Here is a 25946-nt window from a genome sequence, read left to right on the forward strand (position 1 = left end):
AACATGTTCCTTCATTATAAACACAGACACCATAGTTTATATTGACTCAATCCCACACACCCTCCTGCTGCCAGAAATATTGAGTAGGGTGCCAAATGTGTATTAATCCACAGCTGAAAATAGTCCCCAGCAAATAAATCTATAGATAAAATACATATACATACACGTCCTGCCTTCACTGATGAAACTGTATATTTGTAAAGGTTCATGTCTTCACTGACGTGTTAGTGTGTGAGAAGTGTTAGACAGACTAAAATATTCTTGTGTTTGGTATTCACATGCATGTTTTTGACAAGAAAATGGCGGTAGCCTTATCTTTAAGGGTTAGGCCCTTCTTTGTCACGCCATCTGGACCATACAGACATGACAATAGCTGATGCACATATTCCCCAACAAACTTTTTGTAGAAAATGCTGAGCGTTTGATTGCAAACAAAGCAGCAAATCCAGCCAACCCACATTCTCATCTGCAGATCCACAGTGTCAAACAGAAACCCTGTATCAACACATAAACACTTCCTAGTATCGTCGCTCTTTTATGTAGCCTACCACTGGAATTCTTTGCAGAGCCAAGTGAGCGCCAGCGCTTGCCGCATTGAAGCTGTGTGCCACTCGTTCTCTCCCAGTAATCACAAGGTTTCGGGGGCTGCACCATTATGCAAACTTATCCTGGCAAAGGGGAGGGGCCAAGGGGCTGCTTTGATAAGTCGAGCATGGCGAACATGAATGAGGCAGCGACAGGCGAGGCAAAACACACATTCATTCCTCTCACAATGCCGAGCAGCACTTTTAATTAAACCTTATCCAACATGATGAATAATGCAACAGCTTCCTTGCAATCCACTGTCTCCTTTCTGCTGCTCACCGCGCTGTGTTCAACCATCTCACCCAGTCACATGCATACATTAAGCAGAGGAATGGCAGGGGAGAAAGGCTGCGGTCTTTGAGGTGTATGGTATAATAAATATACAACATTTTTTTTATAGTTTTGCCGAAAGGGGAAAAAGTGTGCGTGGATAAATGAGCAGGGAAGGTTTGAATTTTCTGATTGTGCCTCAAACGTTTTGCTAGCTGCTGTTTTGTTGCTTTGTTGTGAACATGTCAGAAGTGACATGGAAGGAACTGTGTTGTGCAAAGTTTACACACGGCACGGAGGAGCAGGTAGAGTCGGATTCAGCTTCCAAAGAGCTCAGTATGAATCTCCCAGAAACAAAGTCCAACATAACATAACATGCCCCCCCATGGGAGAGAGATGGCCTCACTGCATCAGACAAGACCAGCTGCTGAGAAACACATCAGCCCCCCCCCCCTCTTCTCAACTCATGGACACAACCCTAAAGGGATAGAGAGTGAAGGGTGGAGGAAGGTTGAGAGGGCTTGGGGGGGGGGTGGGGGGGGTGGAGGTGGGAGGGGGTGGGGGCGGGGCGGGGACTGTCAATCAGAGAGAAAGGGAGCAAATGGGATATTCAGAGCATTGAAGAGTGAAAGGATTGTATGGGAGAGTGAGCCCATTACAGGGCAGACCGGCCGGGGCATGGGAAGACACGGAGAGGGCTGCAGGGAGGTGTGAGCTGGATTTACCCCCGAGAGGATCAGGGGAGGGGGGGCTCTGCCAGGAAACCTCTGGCCTCTGGGACTCCACTGGATCCAGGCAGACCACAGTGAACCAGGATGGCTGACAAGTGCAATATAAAATATGGATATTTGTTCCCTTCATCCTGCTGGTGTCCACATGCAGACAGTTTGGATTCTATATGTCAACAAGTTTTCAAAGCAAAGCGTTGTTCAGCACAAACGGACTCATTTAGCCCCATTAAACTGGAGTTTAACTTAACTTACATTAAACTTAAAGCAGAAGTCAGCGGAATGTTAGTGTTAATATAAGTCTTAAATAGTTGTATCTTCCGACAGCAATCACTTCTATAGAGTGTTTGGTCTGAAACACGGGTCTGTCAGTCACTCTGCTCTGCTCTGAGCCCAGGAGAAAACTTTCCTTGTATCCTACAAGTTTTATCCAATGAGGAGAGAGAACGGCATGCAGGGCTGTGTGTGCAGCCAAGGGATGCGCGTGAATGTGGTGACGTAGGGACGAGGACTGTTATGGTGCGTTCAAGGCAACTCGTAACTTGTGTTTTTCCGACCTGTGAAGTGGTACCAGTTCGATCTGGTACGAGTTCACGGGTCAGAAGTTACGAGTGGCCGTTATAGTGACTTTCACAGGTAAAACAGGTCGGAAAAACACGAGTGGGTTGCCTGGAACGCTACAAAGTCGTAAGTCGTGACTTGAAGCTGTAATTTACGGTTTCAAAAGCCTGCCTGGAACGCAGCATTAGCCAAAACGACCGGATCGCTTACTTCTGCTTTAAACAAAATAAAACAAAAATATTTTTTCACAAAATTTTAAAATGCTCTGGTTAAAATTACGTGAGTGTTGTTAGGGTCGCTTATGACCCAGTTATATCAATAAGAACAATAATGAGAGTTAAAACTGAGTGCAAAACCAACCCCTTCATGGATAAGGAGCCTAACAACGTAACCAAGAGATAAGAAACAAATGGGATGATAAATAATTGTTTTAGTGTCTTTTACAGCTGATTGAAGACTCGGGTCAGAGAGAGAGAGGGAGAGAGATGCCAGTTTTATCTTAAATGTGTTCCTGCTGTCGAGGGTGATGGCTGAGAAGAACAGAATTAGAAGTTAATGCTTGGTCCATTGTGCTCGTTTCTTTGGATTACGTCCTGATGAGTGTGATATACAGGGATGTGTGTTCAATTCTGTATCACAACTAACGATTATTTTGGTTGTCGACTAATCTATCGATTATTTTTTCAAATAGTCGATTAGTTACGATTATTTTGGCCGCATCTGTTTTGACTTAGGTTTTCCCTCATATTCTTGCAGCAAATGAAAAACCCATAAAACATGTATGTGTAACATAACTGTTTTTAAATTGTTGTTGTAATAAAACACAAATGAATGAAATAATACAATATTAAAGTCAGTGTTTCTTGTGACGGGGGCCTGATCCTAACCACTCTAACCCTGACCACTGACTGATGGCAGGGCCCTGTAGTAACACATTCATGAAAGGAGCAGGTGTTGTTCCATACGGCCTTGCATCAGATCAATGTTAAAAGTTGACTGGAAATGTGAAAATATTATCATAATCATGTATTATCATAAGACATTTATTCTACACATTTAAACACCAGCTATTACAAGAATGGATTATGTCGACTAATCGTTACAGCCCTGCTTGGGATGTACAAAGAAAATGTGCCTGGGATCATGTGTGCATGATTTTATGAATCAGATTTATTTTGGTATGTACGACTCTTTTCATCTTTACGCTACATTTCAGTCTGAATCCTACATAAGGCCGCAGATGTTTAGTATTCATCGACATGCGAGCGAGTGAAGACCGACCCATCCTGCCAGCAACACAAGAGCTCTTATCTCACTGCAGGGGCAGGTCCACTGGACACCACTTCAAAAGCCTTTTAATAATCATAATATTTCCTCTCAGTTGCTCTAAACAGGCTGAGTGCCTCTGCTCTAACACTCCTGCCTTTCATACGCTGACATTCGCTCCTCGCCACCCTCTGCTGCTGCAGTGTGGCCTCATATATACTGAGCCCTGTGTTTGCAGGCCACTTGCTCATATACAGGGCTGCAGTGTTGCTGTTAACATGCAGACTCCCCGGCGAGTGTATAATTTGTGAGTCGTGTCCAATTCGGATCGAGTCAGTCTCCTGCTGACTTCCTGTCTTGGCTCACCGATGAACGCTGGGAAAACAGATCTGGTGCAGTGCAGCAGTCACAAGATGCTCATTCTGGAGCCAACAACCAGTGTGAGACACTGAAGACTGAATCATCTGGATGAAATCTGAAACATTAAATGAGTCCATTTCTTACCAAAGGTCTTTTCAGTGCTCCAGCTCCAGAGTGAGCAAGTATAAGGATGTTGAAATCAATGTCATTACCATTTATCTGAGGAGAAATACAACTCAACAGGTTGGACCAGACTAAAGTTTGTGAAGGAAACACAATGGGAGTCCAGGAAGTCCTGTTCCAGTCTTCTGTCCATACGTTTTACATTTTAAAGGTTTCAGAGCTGTTTATAATCTGACAAGACTTTACAACTCTGGAAACTTAGCACTGTGGCAGCCACTTCATCTGACAAAAGCCAGGGCTTGTAGCTGTTAACATTACAACACAATAATCCAGTAAATGTGAGACTGTATGATGTCATATGGTGCTGCTGCAACAGCTGAGCCAGGATCAACAGAAAGCCTCTACAGAAAGCCCAATGGGCCGATACAATGGCAAGAAGTTGCCTCCATTGTTTTCAACAGAAACATAAGAGAGCTTACCACAGCACCATGACGACCAGAAAAAGCAAACTGAGGAAAATAATGTAAGACCTATATAGGTTTGGCAAGTTTTCCTCAATCAGTCTCCAAAAGCAGTGATGAAGCAGCATGAGCTCTAATGTATTATGTTGTCCTGCTGCTAACACCTTCCTCTGTCTTCAGCTACCAGCGGTTGTCATAACTACATGGTGACATCAGAGTAGGTGGGAAGCAGCTGTCTGCTTATGGTGCAGGCTGTTAGCAAGCTATAGGTGCTGGAAGTTCAACCAAACACAGCTACAGGACACACAGTAGATAGCAAGCCAAGTTGTGTTGGATTGTTTTCACATTGTCACCAGTCAGGGCTACCATTAGATAACCATTACATTTAGTATGAATACTAACCACCTTCAGATATGATTCCATTTCCCCTCAACCTTTCAAGAAACACAGCAGCTCCTCCTGAGGGACTTTACCTTTGGCTGGACAACTAAAGGCAGGTTGATAGTATTGTGTATTGTAGTATTGTGTCACGTCCACGGCGTAGGTATGCCATCGACGGGTGTGGCTGTGTGTTTGTGTGGTTTCAGAGGGGTCATATCCGAATCCTTGTTATTTCTTCCGGTCACAGTAAACAATGGCGACCGAGGTGGAGCGGGTGTGTTTGGAGTTGGAGCTGGTCCATTGTAGTCCAAAAACGCTTGTACAGTACCTTTAAAAAACTTTAAAAATGGCGGAGTGGCAGGACCTGTCGGGTGAATTTGGGCCGTTTTTTCCATGGATACGTCAGGCTCGGGCTCACCGAACCCAAGTTATGCCAATAACTACAACACAGAGCCTGTTGCCTACACCCACAGAGAACTGCCATTCTACCGGACTGGACAGCAGCCCACAGATTTATTAGCTTATACATTATCATTAAGTTTAGTTTAATAAGTTTATTTGTATCAGGGACAATGTACAAAATAACATTAGTGTCGAGATGAGAAAAGATGCTTTGTACTGGATTTAGCTTACTAGCTACTTTTCACCCGTAGTCCCTGAGCAGGTATAAGAACAATAGAAAGATAAAAAATTATCAATTTACATAACAGACCAGACATCCATACACATCACAAACACTCAGGTATAAAACATATTTCATATCAGAAGGAAATAGAAACATACAATTATTAAAATACTTCATTCTTTGCCAAAGTTAAAAATAATTTAGGTTTAAGATTAATGCTGACATGACTGGTTTCTTAGGATCCATTTTTTTGACTTCCCGGGAAAAAACGTTGAAGTCTGTACAGAGTTTCAGATTAGTTGGGAGATTGTTCCATGATTTGACAGATTTAAAAGAAAAAGCAGATTGAGCAAAGGCAGAGCTACCTAATTCAATATTGTGTATAATCACTTGCTCCTGATCTGCATGTACAAGACCACAGCTGTTTATATGAAGCTGTCAATATGACGGCTATGGTGGTTCGAGGAAGAAATACTCAGAAATTGAGGGTGTTTCATAGGCTTCAGAAAGCATCAAAATCATATATTTAAACAAAGTTATAAAAAAAAAAAACAACCGGTCCGACTAGCGTTAATGATATTGTGAAATTGTGGGCTCAGATACCACAGGCCGGGCTCTACCCCTGTTGCTCTGTGTCACATGATGTCCTCCTCTGACTTTTGTTTACCACCCCCACCCCCCTCTGCTGAGTTTAGTAAGTCTCACCTTCGAACAATAAATGTCCTGATTTAATGAACAAACGTACGGAGCACTTTAGCGTTCCCCAGAGGATAGACCCTTTTCATTCTGAGGACTACGACTCTTTCATTGAGTCTTGTGTCACTCTCGGGCTGAATGCTGAACACAAGACCAGGATCTAACGACTAGATCACCAACAACTCTGCAGAGCTCATTCATGCTCCCGGGGGGACCAGCTCCTTTGATAGCGATGACCTTCTGACCTTTCCTGCACCCTCAGGCCTCAATTTGCACTTGTGCTCTCATTACTGAAACAGCCCTGAAAACAGAAAGATCATCAGAATGTTGTTTGGAATAAACACTGAAGTCTCTGGGGACCACTGGAGGGTCTTTACACTTTGAATCTTGTTCATGAAAGCAGTACACATAAAGTATATACAATCTATACTGGCAAACTGACACATAGTATATGGTGCTGCTCTACTTGGTAAACAGGCCCACACATGTTCACACAGGCAGACACAAGCACTAGCCTGGACTTTCCTTGTTGCACAAAGCCTCCTTCCCACTCTGATGAGCCACAATGAGACAACTAGTTCATACTACAGTTTGACATCACAAGTAGAAAAATATGTTTCTAACCCCATTTTTCATTCTCCTTCACACTGAGAAACATCAAAGATACCACTCACATGTGTGTAATGTGATGACCCAGAGCTTTCCAGTGCTGCTGCTCTGATCAGTGAGCTGCCCTCAGCATCGTGGAGAAGGTTGGATCTTCTCAGCGTGAACACATGTTAATCAAATCTCTGCTCTGCTTTGAGAGAGGAGCTGATGGTTCAGCAGCACCACTGCATGAATGATTTAAAAAACCTGTACATAGCAACAGGATCGAAAATACTTCCCTGGCTGGTTCCAGGTGGAACAGTGAAATCATCTGTGTCCTCCTGAGCTGCAGCTAAAGGTTTGTGGTGGATCATTAGAATTCAGGTGGTGATTGAGCTTAGGTCTGCATTTCACTGACAAATGACTCTTTCTTTCTCTCTGTAGAAGTCATCTTAACATGTGCGTGACACTACAGCGTGTCTCAAAGAGTGAGTCAGTCAGACTCCCATGTTAAAAATCAATGACATAAAATAAACATATTGAAAACCTGAAACCAAAAAACAGTTTCGGACTCTACAACTGTTTATATAACTCACTTGTTTATGTTTCATGAAGCTCAAAGTTCTGTATAATTGAGGCCGACTCTCTTTGAGTGACAGGTATGTTCGCCACAAACCAGCATGCACTGCAGTCTCCACACAGCCACCTCTTTGCCTGATTTTGGATCAGTTCGGAGTAAGGGGCGGAGTCAGATACTGCAACTCAGTAATGTCATGGAGGCTCCCTTCATCTTTATTTACAGACAATACTGTATTTATGATACACACAAAGTTAAAGGGATAGTTCAACATTTTGGCAAATCAGCCCATTGCTATAATCCCTATAGTTTTAGCAGTAGGTTCGTTACCTTTAATTGTCGGTGCAAGCTACTTTTAGAACGGCGGAGCAGAACCGTGAGCTGCTCAGAGCTACGCTACGGAGGCTCATGGGATTTCTTGGTTTCCCTCATCAAACTCATCAAATACACAATCCAACAACTCACGCTATGAGATAATAACAGAACGTTACCAGACAGAGTTGTTTTAGAGGGAAATTCATGCAAAACTGCTGATGTGCGTTCCCGTCGGGGGCAGTTTTCCGGCAAGAAGTCTCTGTATTTACCTCTAAAACAACTCTGTCTGGTAACGTTGTGTTATTATCTCCTAGCCTGGTGATGCCTACAGTACATGGTACTCACTATATCTGGTAAACTAATGTGGTGCTGGTGTTGTTCAGTTACACTGCAAAGGTTTAGGAGATTCCATCAGTTCAGTGGTGAAACAAGGGGAACCTTCCTGTTGTACAGTCAGGAATGCATAAGTCATGTTCTGGAGGATACAAACTGGGTCACAGCACTGCACTGCTTCCTGCAGTCAAGTCTTCATAGTACCATACACCCTGCTGATTGCCCCTAGAAACCCCTCAACTCAAGCTTGTGAGCATATCTGTGCAAAGTTCCAGCTCCAACCATCAAGCACTTAATCCAGCCGCTTTGCTCAGAAACGTGCTGCTGCATTGTGAGACGGTGAAGGAAGCTACTGACATCCAGTCCTCGCATAAAAATCTGGACCATTTCCTCTCTGTATCTGTCTGAGCTCGACTCATTATCCCACTATGTTTGAAATGGCAGGCGGACAAAGTTAAACTCATTAGCATACTTCATTTGACACTAATTCACTCAGCTGAGACAAGAAGCTCCTGATCTGCTGCTGTAGAGGAGCTGTTGGCTGCATCACATAAGAAGGAATTTGCTTTTTTTCTCTTTTTGGAGGCACAAAAAAGGAAGGAGGTACATGTGCATTGCTCATTAGGGAGAGCCATATGGTGGAGCAAAAAAAAAAGAAAAGAAAAGAAGAGGGAGATGGTGTGAAAGAGATGCGGTACTTTGTCTGCATCTCTGGGAAACATCCTCCGTTGTGGAGATTTGTTTACAGCTATTTGGAGGAAGCCAGCAAACGGCTGTCATTTTATTTCTCACTCTCTATCCTGTCAGTTTCTCTGGGTAAATGTGTGGAAACTGAAAATGTGTTTTTCATTTCAACAAGGAACAGAGAGAAACTGAAGAGAGAGTGTTTTTATGTGCATCCAGCTGACTTTATGAATGAAGATTACACCAGCGCACACAGAAATATATCAACAACCTTCTTAATATTAGCATGACACACTTGATGTGAAGGAGAATGGATGGAGGGACGGGTGGATGGATGGATGAGCAGAGGGAGAAAACAGAGCAGTTTATTGTGACTAGAGGGGAGCTTATGATAATGGGAGTCAGATCTCCTCCTACATGTCAGCCTGATGGCATCTGCTGCCTCCACTGATCAACAAATTACTCATGAAATCAATTCCTGCTCCTCCTGGAGGCCTCCTCCTCCCTCCCTCCTCCTCCCTTTCTGTTCACCCTCTCTTTTCTGTCCCTTTAGTCTGTCTGCTTTCTTTTGTTTTCTCTTCACTCCTCTTTGTCCAGTTTCTCCTTTTCCCTCCTGCTGCGTTCTCTCCAAAGTTCCTCCTCCTCTCCTCTCCTCTCCTCTCCTCCTCTCCTCTCCTCTCCTCTCCTCTCCTCTCCTCTCCTCTCCTCTCCTCTCCTCTCCTCTCCTCTCCTCTCCTCTCCTCTCCTCTCCTCTCCTCTCCTCTCTGTGCTCAGGGTAGAATCACATTCTGATCTTGATCCTTCTCCCCTAACCCTCCTCAACCCTCCCTTTTCTTCTCTCACGATCCCTCTTTCTGTTCCATCTAACTCCACCTCTCTCCTGACCATCTTCATGCTTCATCACATCCAATTCACAGACCTGTCAATCATCCCCAAACAGAGAGCAAGTGAAAGAGCTGAAAGAACCTTCTTAGTTTAAACTACTAGCGCTGCTGCTAATGCTAATGATACAGCTCCAGCTGTAGCCACACTGCTTGACTCAGACCTGTGCTACAACAATTAGTACAACAATGACACATGCAGGCTGCTATTGGCTGAACAAAGGCCTCCAGCAGACCTTCATGCAGAGAAACACTGGCAGCAATATGAAGCTCCACTTGTCATAAGCAGGAGCTCAAAGAACCACAGCCTCCACCATTAATGAGTTACTCATGAGATTATCATTAAGCTGTGATTTTAAATGGTGACAGCTCTACTTCCTGAATGTTGCTCCCTTCACACACTCATCTTTACACACAGCACTACAACAACCAGAAGGACCAGATCTTCAGCTGTACGTTCCACTGACACTTTAACATGGAATATATCCAGAGCTAATATTTTGATATTATATATGTATTTACATTTTATTTTATTGTACTGTGTTCTGGATTTTCTTTGTATTTTGTATGTTTTCCTGTGAGTCATCTCTGTGAGAAGTGCTATACGGGGGGCAACCGCCATTCTGACATCCCACCAGTCCGACATAGGCCTCTAACTGTCTAAATGGCAACACTTAATTTTCTATCAAATGTCCCATCACCAAAATTTTTGCCTCCTATGGTCGGAATAATGGTGTTTTTTATCTTTTTTTTTTAAACATCCTGCCTTTCCGACAATTCGTTTAATAGCCAAAAGATTTTGCACTAGTTGGGTTTAGGCAATGATGAAAGGAGTTGGTTAAGTTTAGTAAAAAGAGCAGGTAGAGGCTAGACAGGCCAGATAGAGAGTCCAGATAAATAGGAGGGAGTCACCTGTTGAGTAACACACATTTTCTTATATATAAAGCCTTGTCGGAATGGTGGGACGATGGCATGTCGGAATAGCAGTATGTCGGAATGGTAGGATGTCTAAATGACAGCATGTAACCGTGCTATAGGCTACACATTGCATTTATTTAATCAAGTAGCTCATATAGAGTCTGTTCAGACAGACAGACTGATACACAGGGTTAGGACATGCTTGCTATACAAAAGGGACCAGACCTGACTCAGCTGGACTAGTTCATTTGACCTTACTGGAACCCGTAAAGATCTTCTTCTTCTAAGGTCCTGATAACGCTACCCAGAGGTTACATTTAAGCCTCAAATCCAACTCACCTCACCCTGTGTTTCTACCCCTTCAAAAACAAAGGGCAGGTGTTGATGTAGATCAACCAATAAAACACATCTTTTGCTGGTTCTACCCTCTTTTGTTTATTGTGAAATGTACTGAATCTGGACTGTTGCTAACAGGAGAACGTAGAAGTCAGTTCAGCTACATGTTCCGCCCCATTCGCCTGTATTACAACGCAATAATGACGCATCAGGCCAGGTGCTTTTTTTTTGTGAATGAATGCTCATGAGTCTGTCCACATGAGCTTCAGGCCTCAACACCCACGGGTCGGGCCGGATCGATGTTTTAATTTTCAGGCCCATTGTGAACTCCAGTGTAGACCATAAACCCTGTGTCCTGTCCATGTCTTCTCCCATAGTAACACATGAAAGCTTTGACAGGCGACATGGTCGGCCTATACTGTATCTCATATGAGAAGCTACTGCATGTTTTCACAATGATTAGCATTAGCAAGTTGATTTTATATTCCACACCAGTGCAAACTAATGTGGTCAGGCTCATCATCACACTGTATCAACACCACTACCTCCCTCTGCTCCTTGTCTGAATCCTCACACTGACAGTCAACACAGGAACACCATGTAAATTGTGAGGTCACATCCACTGAAAGTCACTCTGCTTTGGTCCAGTCCACCGAGCTCCAAAACATAGAAAACCTTGCGTGCATTTTTACATTTAAATGAACCATATCAAAACGATCCTTCAGACTGTGGGAGGATGCTCAGTGCTGGCAAATGACAGAGATACTGCATGATGAGTCAGGAGAGGGGTGAGGAGAGAATGATAAAGAGTAAAGATGAAAAGCGTGGAGCCCTGCAGCACATTTTAATCTGCGCTCTACACAGCATACAAAAAGTTCATATTGAAAAATGCACATTTAACATAAATATCTCTCCTCACAGACAAAAAAGCCTCCACAGCCTCTGCACAACACTGAGCTGCAGCTGCTGCACTCTGCACAGCCAGGCTTCATACGGGCCTGTGAGACAGAGGGGGACACGGGGACGGACAGGGACAAAAACACAGTCCAGCTCCTGTCTGCACAACGCTCCACATGAAATGAAAGCTGCCATCACCGCTGGGCTGTGCAGCCGTACAGCTGCAGCAGTCAGTGGGAGAGTGGAAACGGTTGATTTGATGAAGGCTCTCCATTTCTCAAGGCTATGCCTCCGGTTATCCCCCCCACCCCCCCAGGCTTACAGCAAGGATATACTTTAAATCACTTTGTCCTCTACCTGGAAAAACTTTCTGACAGGTCGTTTTGTGGGCCGCACAAATCTATTTCTTCACGCTACAGAGGCAAAAAAATATCTTTTCTGCCCTGGCTTTGTAAGCTGTGGACAGTAGAAAGACACTGGAGCAGGAGCACACCGGGGGACAAATGGAGCTTTTACTTTCAAGAGAAATACCTGCACAGCTCTGAAGCCTTCCTGCGTTTTACCTCCAGAAGCTGTGCCTGTGGATCAGGCTAGCAGGAGTGTGTATGCGCAGTCAGATAAATAGCTGGCAGCTCTCGGCCGTGGCTCCACCGTCCAGCTCCGCCTGCAGCCCTTATCTACAAAGTGACACAGCGATGCTTCAGGGCTGGAGTATCCTGTCTCCCACCTGTGATGGCTGACTGCACAGACGCTCCGCTAGAGAGGCTGCAGGTCTGAGTGAAGCCCGGCCAGGTGACACACGCCACACGCTCACACAACGCCACTCAACCACATGACATCAGCCCCAAAACACACTTACTCTCACATTCAAAAAGGTATTTGCTATCAGATTTAAACAGGTTTTCCTTCACTGTCATCTACAGTGTCTTTGAGTTTTCTATTCAGGGAAGTGCATGGATCGACTGTCCTCAACCTCCTGTTGTCATGCAAAAAAATAACAGACAATATTATTATTAAAGGGACTATGAGGAGTTTTGGAAAGCAAAGTGTTTTCACACTACATTTCCCATGAGCCTCCGCGTGCACGGTGAAATTGTTGGACCGGCACAAGATGGACGAAAGCGAAAACATTTCCTAATAATGTTTTCATTTATCAAGAATGAAAGTCGGAGGTTGGAAGACGATCAGATTCTGTCGTAGTTCCGACCATAAACGATGCCAACTAGCGATCCGGCGGCGTTATTCCCATGACCCGCCGGGCAGCGTCCGCAAAACCGAAACTAGGAAATGCTGGACGAGCCGACCACTAAATAATAATAACAAAATAACTATAAAGACAAAACGATATATTTATTGAAAATGGACCCATTAACAAGTGGTAACGTAGATTCATCCACATTAATATGAGACTCTTTTATAACCAAACGCAACCTCAGGGTCTCTTTAAACTCTTTCTATACTCCTATAAAAACAAAAATGATTGAATAACAGTTTCACTTTCTAATTTTAGGTTAACCAGAACTCAATCAAAGATGTTGTTGGTCACAAAGCACTAGTATAGGGTTTGTATGAGTGGTCATTTGGGTTTACTTTGAATCAGGAAATAATGAGGAACTGATTTACAACTTGATAATGTGTTGGTATTAAAACAGGATGACTCACCTGTCCCTAGACTTTAAAACCAAAAGGTCTAAATGTCTAAATAACAGCAGCTGCTTTTCACCTGGAAGTGATGAGGTCACCCCCAAGTTGGATTTGTGTACAGTTGTGTAACTACAGATATCCCACAACACCAAAGGCCAAGACACATTTACCTGGTTGGCTCTGAAATAAACAAACATCCAAACTAAACTAAATCTACCAAAGCCAAACACTAAAATAAACTATTGTGGCCACAAATTAGTGGCCATGAGTCCTATTTAAAGGTATAGTTCAACATTTTTGGCAAGTTGGCCCATTGCCATCATCCCTATAGTCATAGCAGTAGGTTTGTTACCTTTATTTGTCTGTGCAAGCTATTTTTAGAACGGCGGAGCAGAGCGGCGAGCTGCTCAGAGCTACGCTACGGAGACTAATGGACTTTCTTGGTTTCCCTCATCAAACTCATCAAATACACAATCCAACAACTCCACAACGCTCTGGTGGACAAGTTGTGACCTGTACATTCACCACACTATGAGATAATAACACAACGTTACCAGACAGAGTTGTTTTAGAGGGAAATACAGAGACTGTTTGCCGGAAAGCTGTTTTACAACGAACCTACTGCTATGACTATAGGGATATGGCAATGGGCCAATTTGCCAAAATGTTGAACTATCCCTTTAAAACCCACAGGCAGAAGCAATGGGGCCCACAGGCCAGTGGGTTCTAAAGTGTTAACCACTGACCCACTGTGGCCAGCTGAACTGTAGTCAAACGCCCCCATGTCAACATGTTAACTTCTGCTGTAAAGTTGGACATTTTAACATGGGAGTCTATGGGGACATGATGGAGGACAATCAGATAGAGGTGACTCATTTGTGACTGTGTTGTGTGGAGATACTGGCTGTTTTTCTGATTGAAGATACTGATGTTTTACAACGGTGACAGTGATCTAATGAAGAGCAGCACACAGGACATCTTTACACAGACATCCAGATCTGCATCCCAGCTTTGAGCCTCCGCAGATTTGCTTTCAAAATACAACTGACTAAATTCTTGTTTGGACTGTGGCACTGAGCTGTTGATTTTACCTCTTTCATGTTGCTTTTTGCTCCCTGATTGAATCAATGTTTTATGCTTTGTTATGTATTCTGACTGTGAGCACACTGTGTCCAATTCTTCATGCACTTGAGCCTGGAGTATGAGTGGAGTGTGTTGAGGCTCAGAGACAGGGCAGCTGTCTCCCACTTGTTGTTGGGACTCTGGAGTTGAACCGTGTGGTCATTGAGTGGATTGACGGAGCCGTTGCCTACCCTCGGCACCGAGTTGCATCAGCTAATCTTGTGAATAATGCAAAATCATGAATAAACATAGATCAATGCGCTGCAGTACTGTAAAGGAGACCTGCCTTTTTTTTTCTCCCCCCCTTTCCCCGCCTTTCTTCTCTTCTCCAGCCCTGCCTGCATTTTTTCCCCCTCTCCACTCATTCTGCTTTTCTCTTCTCTCGCCACAAAACACTCTGTCTTTCTTCCCTCTCTGCCAAACTCAAACACTCCCACTCTTCCCCCATCCTCTGTCACTCTCTCTCTGCGTCCTTTTCTTTCTTTCCCTCCCTGGCCGCGGCGCTGACAGACATTGTGGTGCTGTAGTGTTGCTGTGTCTCGGTGCGGGGCGAGTCAGGCCCGGCCTTCACTCTGGGCTCAATAGCTGCCTGGGTTTCCTCAAAGGCAGCCATCCAGCCAGCACAAAGCCTGCCCACTGGGAATAGACCCACAAAAGAGAAAGGGGCTGCTCGCCTTCTTTTGCTGCGCTCTGTCTGAAGCGGCCTGCCTCCACCACCTCCTATAAATAATACAACGCTGCCTCAACAAAAAGAAACTCCTTTATTCCCTCCCTCTCCACCCCCTCCCCCCGTTTCCCTTCTCCTCACCTCTTCTACCTCTGATTTTTAGAAAAACACTGCTTTAGGAACAGGATTATACATGTTCAGTTAAATATTATTTCAATAATGCATGGTCCTTCTTTGTGTGGCGCTCATAACACCATCACCCGTGCACTGATACGAGCGCTGTTACATGGAAGCTAAATGGAAACACTTGTTTCTAAAGGACTTGTTTAAAATCATGTATTTTGCAAAACCTCAAACACGGTCTGACCACTTTTTTTTTTCCAAAATGCTACAGCAGTTATACTGAGTGGCAGGTAACCATAGCAACAATATTTCTGGTTTCCTCAGTAGTAGAAGTAACTTAACCACAGGCTGCATTTCAGTAAGTGGTCATGGTGTGCTCGATGAGACACGCAGAAAATAAGGAGTGATGGGCAGACGGAGAGAGACTCTTCATTTAGATTTAGTCTGGGACTGACACGCTGCTGCAACACATGATGGAGAGGAAACCACACTGAATCTGAATTTCAATCTGAATCAGGTTTAAAGGGCATTTCAACATTTTAGCAAATGTAATATAATATAATATACTGTATATAAATATAATCCCTATAGTCATAGCAGTAGGTTCGTTACCTTTAATTGTCAGTGCAAGCTGTTTTTAGAACGGCGGAGCAGAGCCGTGAGCTGCTCAGAGCTACACTACGGAGGCTCATGGGATTTCTTGGTTTCCCTCATCAAACTCATCAAATACACAATCCAACAACTCCACAACGCTCTGGTGGACAAGTTGTGACCTGCACATTTATTTTTTCATTCATAGAGTTGTTGTCGAGTTGGCAATAGGCAAATTTGCCAAAAATGTTGATGTATACCTTTAACACCAAGTAGGTTTTCACATACAAGGACTCTGGCTTGCCTGGGTTTTTTTTTCACTTATAGTAAGAGAGTAATAAAGAAAGATGGAGCAAGTGCAGCAGGTCAGAGAGCTGAAGGAGAACAGGATGGAGCTCTGTAGTAAATCTGTGTCTCTGGGCAGAGTGGAGCCGCAGGTTCAGCTGAGAATTCTCTGTAGACTCATACAAGCAGCCCCCCCACCCACACTGTGATACTATATTCACATTTATACAGTATAAAGTCTCACTTCCAGCTGCTTGAAACATTTAAAAGTCAACACTGACTCGAACCGTGAGTCAAAGCTGTGAGAACCGTCGTATAATGTCTCCCGTAGGTCTGGCAGGAGTGGTGATGTCATCGGCCTGGGCTTCAGCCTTAATGATTTCAACAGAAACGAGCAGGTTTTAAAGAAGTGGTGGGGGTGGGGGTGGGGGAGGGGGAGGAGGGGGGGTTAATGAAAGAGCAGCATTATGGGAATTCAAGAATCCTTTGGAGCTTCATTGTGCTATAGACAGGAAATCTTTCATGTGCAACATGAACTCAGTGGATTAGCCCCGTTTTCAATGTTTAACCTAAACTGTCTCTACTACACAGTGTTGCCTGTGTAACAGTGTACAAAACACTGTTACACTCACATAAAAAACATATAAGTTAAGTAACAAATAAATACCGTAATAACAAATGTACAGAGACTGTGTTCAGGCTGGACTATTGTGCCTCATTTCCCCAAACACACCTGGTGAGAAACCCTGTTTAAACATGTGCATGAGTTACATTTGTGAGATTGTATTTTAAATGGCCATGTGTGTGTGTGTGTGTGTGTGTGTGTGTTGGTGTAATTTGTCAGTGTGTTAATGTGGCTGTGTGCACAGGGATTAGTGTGATATCAGTGAGGCTCTCCCAGCCTGTCAGGCTTCAGGCTCTGGACAAAGAGGCTGATTTCAATGTAAATGCAGCAGCTGAGAGGACACAGCTCTCTCAGTGGGGTGACTTCCACCACACACACACACACACACACACACACACACACACACACACACACACACACACACACACACACACACACACACACACACACACACACACACACACACACACACACACACACACACACACACACACACACACACACGCATCATAAATACAGGGCATTCAGCAACATCCATGTAGACTTTGAAACATCAGGGCATGAAGCGATAGCAAAGCTGGAGTTGTAGATCTCCAGTTGAGGAGTTGATGTGTCTGCTGTGTCCCTGCACCTGTCAGTAATTGCAGATCTAATCTGCTCGGCGGCACTGTGCCGTGGCCCTGTGCTGGCCCTCACAATCCCCACAGTCTATCATTAGACTGGCCATTGTCCCCACGCCTGGCCTCTGCACCTCTTATTACATGCAAATAGTGGCGCTTTATGTGAGCGCTGAAAGAGACCCCAGAGTCTAATGAATAGGACACCCTCCTCACCCACTTAAAGCCATTCCTCCATCTATTATTGCATTCTCCGCTTCACTGCAGAGAGCACAGATCTCATGGTGTCAGCCTTAGATAGTCCATGAGCCAGACCACCAATCGCAATCGAAAGGGTGGGCAAATTCTTGTTGCTATTTTATTATTCCTATATATGTCCAGATTATTAATTGGTATGATAACCTTCGCACAAGAGTAGCTTAACAATATTTATCATGCATTCACTATTTTGACCATAAAAATGCCATATACACCAATTATGGCCATTCTCCGATGTTGCACATTTCATAATTTGTGTGCCACTACTGATGATTTAGAGCGCCTTTGCAGTTGCAGAAAGGCCCTGCAGATAATATTTGTTTGCACCACTAGTTGGCGCTAATTCCACTGGGTGCATGAGGGAGCGAGGGGGAAAATCGGCTTTAATACTGCTGTTAGCAGGAAGTAGCAGAGGACTCTTGTGAAATCACATTATACAGGGAACATTTTTAATGGTTTATATATACATCCAAGGTTAAGAAGGCTAAGATGTAGTGAGTAAAGATGACATTAACATTATAGCATATTACATCCATAGGTTTAGGGTTATTTAGGGGGAACTGGGGCATTGTTCATTAGGCTGACTGCAGAGAGGAAGAAACTGTTCTTGTGGCGTGAGGTCCTGGTCCGGATGGACCGGAGTCTTTTGCCAGAGGGGAGGGGCTGGAAGAGTTTGTGTCCAGGGTAAGAGGGGTCAGCAGCTATTCTGGCTCTGGTCCTGGAGATGTACAGCTCTTGAAGAGATGGGAGGCTGCAGCCGATCACCCTCTGGGCAGAGTGAATGACATGCTGCAGTTTGGCCTTGTCTCTGGCTGTAGCTGCAGCACACCAGACTGACATGGAGGATGTGAGGATGGATTCAGTGGTGGCAGTGTAGAAGTTCACCAGCATCTTCACAGGGAGGTGAAACTTCTTCAGCTGCAGCAGGAAGTATAGCCTATCCTCTGCTGAGGCTTCTTGGTGAGGGAGCTGATGTTCTGCTCCCATTGGAGCTCCTGGGAGATGGTGGTGCCCAGGAAGAAGAAGGACTCAACCAGGGTCGCTGTAGAGTCACAGAGGATGACAGGGGGGAGGGCAGCTTGGTCCTTTCTGAAGTCCACTATCATCTCCACTGTCTTCAGAGCGTTCAGCTCCAGGTTGTTCATGCTGCACCATGACACCAGAGGGTCCGTCTCGCTGCTGTAGGCCGACTCGTCCCCATCAGAGATGAGGCCGATGAGGGTGGTGTCAGCAAATTTCAGGAGCTTGACAGACTGGTGTCCAGATGGGCAGCTGTTGGTGTACAGGGAGAACAGCAGAGGAGAAAGGACGCAACCTTGGGGGGATCCAGTGCTGATGGTCCGGGTGTCAGAGACATGCTTCCCCAGCCTCATGAACTACTACGTCTGTCAGTCAGGAAGTCCGTAATCCACCTGCACATGGAGTCAGGCACATTAAGCTGGGAGAGCTTGTCACGGAGCAGAGCTGGGATGATCGTATTGAAGGCAGAGCTGAAGTCCACAAACTGTATCCTGGCGTAGGATCCTGGGAAGTCCAGGTGCTAGTCGAGGGCCATGTTTACAGCATCATCTACAAATCTGTTAGCTCTGTAGGTGAACTGTAATGTCCTTAAGGTGGGTCAAGACGAGGCACTCAAAAGTCTTCATGACCACAGAAGTCAGAGCAACGGGTCTGTAGTCATTAAGGCCTGTGAGCCTTGTCTTTTTGGGAACTGGAACAATGGCTGAGGCCTTGAAGCAAGCTGGCACATGACAGTTCTCCAGTGAGGTGTTAAAAATGTGTGTGAACACCGAAGACAGCTGATTGGCTCAGTGCTTCAGGGTGGAGGGGGAGACTTATACCCCTTTCCCACTGGCCAAAAAACCTGTTTAAACCCACAAACGCACCGACCCGCGTCAACCCGGGACGTCTGTCTGACTACCCATTTCTCCGACCATACATTTCTTTATTTTTGAGTTCATTAGTCCGACCTCCCATTTCTCCGACTTAAGTAGCCCTAACCCTCAACCTTACCCTAAACCTAACCTTAACACTGTAGAATGGGTAGTCGGAGAAATGAGCTGTTGGACTTTTCAGTCGGACTGATGTATGCCCCCCCGTCGACCTGCGTCAAATGACTCGGCAAGCGACGCGGGTTAAAATCGCCTTCAATCGGCTCGGTTCTGATCGGCTTGCAGTGGGAACACCAGACCCGCCTCAACCCGCTAATTTATGTGATGACATTGGGTGTTACGTGATGCCACATCATCGCACCAGTCGCGTCTCACGTAGGCTACCAAAACAAAGCTCTGCTTGCATTCAAGACTGGGATTTGAAGATCAAAGAACACTGACCAAAAAAGATTGAAAAAAAAGAAGCGACAGTCTGTTTAACTGACATGTTGTGCCGCGGACGTCCATCATAAGGCGGCCGCGGCAGACTCGCTGTCCTCCGTGGCGGGTGGCTGGGGCATGACACGGTGTTTCTTGCACTGCGAATGAAAGCGGGGCGACTGGTTTATGCGGGGGTTAGACAGACAGACCCGGCTCATTTTGGTCAATGGGAAAGGAGCCAAATGCCGATTGTTAGCGGGTCGACCCGCATTTAAAAAACCTGCGTCGACCCGCTGATGTTAGTAGGAAAACGGCTAGAGTTTGGGCCTGCAGCTTTGCATGGGTTCAGCCGTTTAAACAGTCTCTTCACCTCCTTCTTTGATTTGATTTGATTTGATTTCTATGATGGAGAGAGGTGTGAGAGGTGTGGGGGAGGGTGGCACTTGGGTGTAGGTGATCCAGGTTTGGAGGAGCTGTTGCTGATCGATGGCTGGTGGTTGGAGGTGTGGGGGCTATCAGGTCTGTTCCATTGTCTTTCTAAGCGGCAGTAGAACTCGTTCAGGCTGTTGGCCAGGCGTAGGTCATTGACAGAGGGACACTTTAAATACTGTACTGGCAGTATGCTCCACATTATTTGTGACAGAAGGAGCAAGCTCTTCAGTTGATTTTAATTGTGTAAAAAAATATTTGTTTGTTCTTGTTATTGCATGAAAAGTAAAACACTCTAAAAACGTTGGCTATTTCATGTGTATGTTCTAATTTTTATCACATTTTCATTCACATATATCTGAGGTGAGTCTATTATTATTACACTAGGGTCTTGATAAAAGGGAAAAACATCCTTGAAGTGATTTAGGCACTGAGTGGTCAACAAACAGCATAATACCGAACAAGCACTATACACAGTTTTCAAGTTTCCACTCTACCGGTCCACCTATTCAACACATGATAACCACCACTAAGCTACCTGTTTGCAATGGTTATCATGCCAAACTGTTCACTAGAGATGTCTACCAAGTCAAAAAAACAAACTAGAAATTGCCCACCCGTTCGATTGCGGGAGGCCAATTTTGGGGTCTTGGCTCATGGACTATAGAAGAAAGAGCGCGGTGGTCGCTGCGACACAGATAAGTGTCGGGCAGCGAGCGGCAGCAGCTAACTGTCAGATATGTTCATTCTGAGCATACTGGCCAGACATGTTTCCAAACATTTATATGAGAGCTTTGCTTTCTTCTCTTCACGGTATTAAGGTATTAGAAAGTTATCAGCATGTTGGCCAGCAACACCTTACAGATAAACAAAAGTAGAGCTGCAACTAGCGATTATTTTCATTATCAGTTCATTTGATTATTTCAATGATTAATTGATTGTTTGGTCAATAAAATGTTTAAAAATGTCAATCAGTGTTTCTAAAACCACAAGATGACGTCCTCAAGAGACTCAGTGTATTGTCATAAAGGAACAAAGAAACCAGAAATATTCACATTTAAAAAACTACTCAAACCAATTATTTGATTATCAAAATAGTTGACAATTAATCGATTAATTGTTGCAGCTCTTAACAAAAGGCTAAGCTAGTAACACAGGTTGTGCAACATTTAACAACAAAGTCCATCATTCTTATTGGGGAAAACAATGATGTTGAAATAATTGACTCAGCAGATGAGTTCATGGATCATCTGCAAAATATAACAAGTACAGGAGTGCACCTTCTCAGCTGTCCCCTTGTTACAATTTGTTGCTAGGTGACACCTAGTGGTCCTGGAAAAGCATGACGTAACCAGGGAGACACGTCCGTGACGTGGTTTTACGAGGATGGACGAGGGTTTGATTCCCCACGTGAAAGCAGTTTATCTCATTCCTTTTATCCGCGATCTTTTCACAAAGTTGACCATATTATTTATGATGTAACCACGACAACAAAGATCTTCTAATTTTGAGGGGGAGAACTTATTTGAACACAAACTACAATCTTTCCCTAAAAACCTAGCCCAGCAGTGACCTTTACTATAGTAACCACGGTGAGGAGGCTTCAGAACGCCGTCGTTCACATGTTTTTTCATTGTAACCATGACGACCAAGGTCAACTATTTCATGAGAAAGTGGGTCGTATCAGATGGTTGGAACAAAGGAGCTGTGTGGTGGCTCAGGTAGAGACACTGAGCTCCTAATGGGGAAGTAAGTAGCACATCCAACATCCCAGCCATGTTCACATAACACAGCTTCAAAGTTTCACATCATTACAGCTTCACCTGAGTGTATTCCAGTTTGTCCTCATGTGTGTGTGTGTGTGTGTGTGTGCGTCTGCCTCTGGCATGCTAATGCGTGCACGTACCTGTCAGGCAGTTGTGTGCAGGTCAGGATGCTGTCCTCAGGTCAGTGTTTGCTGCCAGACGAAGCCTTCCCGTGGCTGTTCCGCCGCGCGCACACCTGTATGCTGTCGCCGCTCTCCGTCTGCAGCTTGACATTTGGTACGGTGAAGATAGAAGACACTGCAGGGGGACAGGACAGGACAGGGGGACAGGACGCCGGCAGGTTAGAGGAGGGGAGAGCATTTCCTCTTCTTAAAGAGTTAACACCAAAATATTTATTTGGAGTGAGAGAGAGAGACTTTGAGATTTATATTTGCATCATAAGGAGTAGTTTTCTTTAAAGAGATCTGAGCTCATTTGGTTTTTTAGAATATTAAGAGATTTCTAAACTAACACAACCATAATTTCCACTCATTTTCAGCTGCTCCAGTCTGACAGACATCACATGTTATCACCCCATACACCAATACATCCCCCGTCCTATTCATGCTTTGGAGAAGAGTTCTTTTCCACAGTTGTACCTTATTTTGTACATTTAACCAGTTTGTTTCTATGTTTATTCCTCTCTCACCTCCAGAAGTCTGATTTCAAGATGTGCAGTCTATGGCTCTGACTCATCTATGAAATAATCTCTGACATGCTTAGAAATTACGACTAATTTATCACAGAACAACGTAAACATGTTGCTTTTGTTATTAAACCATGTCCACTCCAGCTGTCTGCTGCTCCTCTATCCGTCCCCTTCACGCTCGCCGTCCAATACTGGAAACACACATCATCAACTTAAAGCAGAAGTAAGTGATCCGGTGGTTTTGGCTAACTTCTTGTCAGCAGATGGAGTTAGCAGCCCCCGCCCTCGTCCCCTTGGCTGCACACACAGAGAGGACCGCCCCTTTATGCCGTTCTCTCTCCTCATTGGATAAAGGTTGTAGGATACAAGGAAAGTTTTCTCCTGGGCTTACAGCAGAGCAGAGTGACTGACTGACCCGTGTTTCAGACCAAACACTCTATAGAAGTGATTGCTGTCGGAAGATAGAACTATTTAAGACTTATATTAACACAAACATTCTGCTTACTTCTGCTTTAAAGTCACTCATTTTCTTCTTAGGTATTTCTTTGGAAAATAAATCCTTATTGAGGTCTGAAGAACAGAAAACCAGAGCTCTGCTAGCTGATGTCATGATGTGATAAATCATTTTCCAGGACAGCTCAAGCTTTTCTAGGACATTTGACTTTTTTTTCTTCTAATTTTCCATGTGTTTTCCATGACTTGAAAATTGATCAATAATTTTCCAGGTTTTCCAGGACGAGTGGACAATCTGATAATGTTTTAAATCAGTGCAGAGTCTGACAGATGCTGGACGGCTGGATTTGATGTGAATTGAGAAAATGTCTTTAACTGTAAGAATCAACTGAAAGCACTCTGTTTCATGGTCAGCTCTCCTGTCACTTCTATCAGAGAACAGCTGCTTCCTGAAGGCCATGCTTGTTTCTGAGTGGCCACACTGTGACATGTTCTCCTCCACAGCTTCCCTTTGGATGAGCTCTCACAATACCTGTTTCACCGATGGATGGATGGATGGATGGAAACTATGAAATGCTGGGAAAATGTTTGTGACAGTGAATCTACTTGTATAACGTTTGTGTGTCTCTTTGCTATAGTATGTGATACAAATTCCGGGAATTTTCAAAGTTGGAAACTTTCCATGGGAATTAATGGGAATATATGGGAATTAACGGGAATATATGGGAATTAATGGGAATAAACAAACAAATAAAAAAAAGTAAAATTTTACTCAACATGTTTTTGTGGTTCAGTAAAATAACTGATTGTTCATACAAAAATTAAAACTTGATAAAGTTCTACTCACAAAACAAATCTGTTGAAATGTCATGTTTTTAAATTATATTATTTTGCATGGATGTCTGCGTATGACAAAACAAAATATTTACATTTATGTTTGGATATGATCCAGTTTGTCTAAATTAATTACCCCCAATTTCCAGTTAATTCCCAAAAATTCCCAATAATTCCCATACATTTCCACAATTCCCATAAATTCCCATGGAAACTTTCCAATTTGGAATATTTCCAAAATTCCCCAGCTTAACTTCCCATGGAAAGTTTCTGGAAATTTTCCGGAAATTCTCCACCCCTTTGCAACCCTAGATACAACTATTAGAGCTCCAGCCTACAGCACAAGTCCACCATTGAATTCCTTTGTTTTATGACAATGAACCACAAAGTTCTTGTTAGAAGAGAAATATGAGCTGGTAACTTCCAGAACTAGAGGCTCCTCCCAACTCACAGCTCTACGGCTCATTGATGCTTTGTTTTACACTAGGGGAAACAAAGTGGGATTAAAAAATATACTGTTAATGTAGCAAACAGATTGACACTGGCCCTGTTTAGAGCAGAGCTGGCCCTAGCTGGTCTCAGAGCAGTGGAGAACGGCCGCTCCGTCTCAACACATTCTTTTGTTTCACTTCCACACACATTAAAATCTTTCAGAGTCCAGCTTTTTTTCTTTTTTATGAGGCATTTGCTCCGACTTCTCGCACCGCCACACACACACACTCACACTCTCTCTCTTTCTCTCTCACTGAAATCAAATTAAAATTGTCACAATCCAATCCACAGAGCAGCAGCAGCAGCAGCAGCAGCAGCAGCAGCAGCAGCAGCAGCAGCCTCAGAGCTCCATTGTCTCAGTAATTCACTCATTGTTGCTGGGTAATCTGTCTGGGTATTGTCTGGGATAAATCCATCATGCACATGGCATTAGAGCTCACAGTGGGCTGTACATGCACACTGGTCATCCCAGCAGGGATAACATGGATGTATATGCTTCATCAGTTTATAGATGCTTGATATTGGAGGCCTGTTTATCTATGACTTGGCTGTGGGGGGGGGGGGCTGGGCCGCTCCCTGTGGCTCCTGATTACTATGCCACGCTTGTAGCCAAATACAGCCAGAGTAATTAGCCACTTCTTTATCTCACGTTCTTTTCTCATTTGCATAATTTTTTGACACATCCTTCCCTCCCACAAAAGTGCAATCTGCAAATCCACACACACACATGGATACTTTGTATATCTTCACTCTTGTCCTCGTTTTATGAAACAGTTTTAATTCACTTCCCTCAGTGGTTCTGTTGCTCTGCCTGTGTCACATGTGCATGCAGAGAAGAGAGAATCAGAGAGAGAGAGAGAGCAAGGGAGCAAGCATGACAAGAATCAAAATGAGCCATCTCTCTCTTCTCCCTCTCTCTCTCTCTGTCAGTGACCGCCGCTTTCCAACATGACAACCTGCTGGCTGCTGATAACAGGATTAATAATGCTGAAAAATCCTAATCGGGGGGAATTAAAAATGGAACTCTCCCATTAAAATGAGCATCATGTCAGAGGCAGCGGCTCAGGTCTGCTGAGCAGGATCCTCACTCCACTAATGAATAAGGGCTTAAGGGATTGGTAGTGTATGTATGTGTAGCCTGTCAAATAATATGGATACGCAGTCATCTCTGACATAATTCCATGCAATAACCCAGTTCTGTAGGATTAATTGAAATATAACCTGTAATACAGCCAAGTGGAAAGTTGTGTGTGAACGCCCCCACAGTGCACCAGCCTCTGCCACTGAAGATGTTGTGTGTTTCTGAGGTGCTGTGTTTAAAGAAAAAAGCCTCAGTGTGTGTTGTTGTTGTTCTGGGCAAACAAGGAGTCAGGAAGAGAGGGAGAGAATCAAACCGAGCGTGCGGCGGCGGCGGCCAGCAGAGGTCCGGCCGGGCTCACCGTCCCAGCGGCATCC

The 25946-nt window shown here is 44.3% G+C and overlaps 1 protein-coding gene across 1 annotated transcript in view; it reads right to left on the reverse strand.

Moving 5' to 3' along the window:
- The window catches only part of cdk14 (cyclin dependent kinase 14), a 223986-nt gene that overhangs the window by 40920 nt on the left and 157120 nt on the right, over nt 1-25946 (reverse strand). The window contains exon 14 of the mRNA XM_083990071.1: nt 22165-22321. Coding sequence (XP_083846197.1) covers nt 22206-22321 — 116 coding nt within the window. The 3' untranslated portion in view covers nt 22165-22205. The remainder of the gene's footprint in view (nt 1-22164; nt 22322-25946) is intronic.

This window comes from Trachurus trachurus, assembly GCF_905171665.1.
Source record: "Trachurus trachurus genome assembly, chromosome: 16".
NCBI lineage: Eukaryota > Metazoa > Chordata > Actinopteri > Carangiformes > Carangidae > Trachurus > Trachurus trachurus.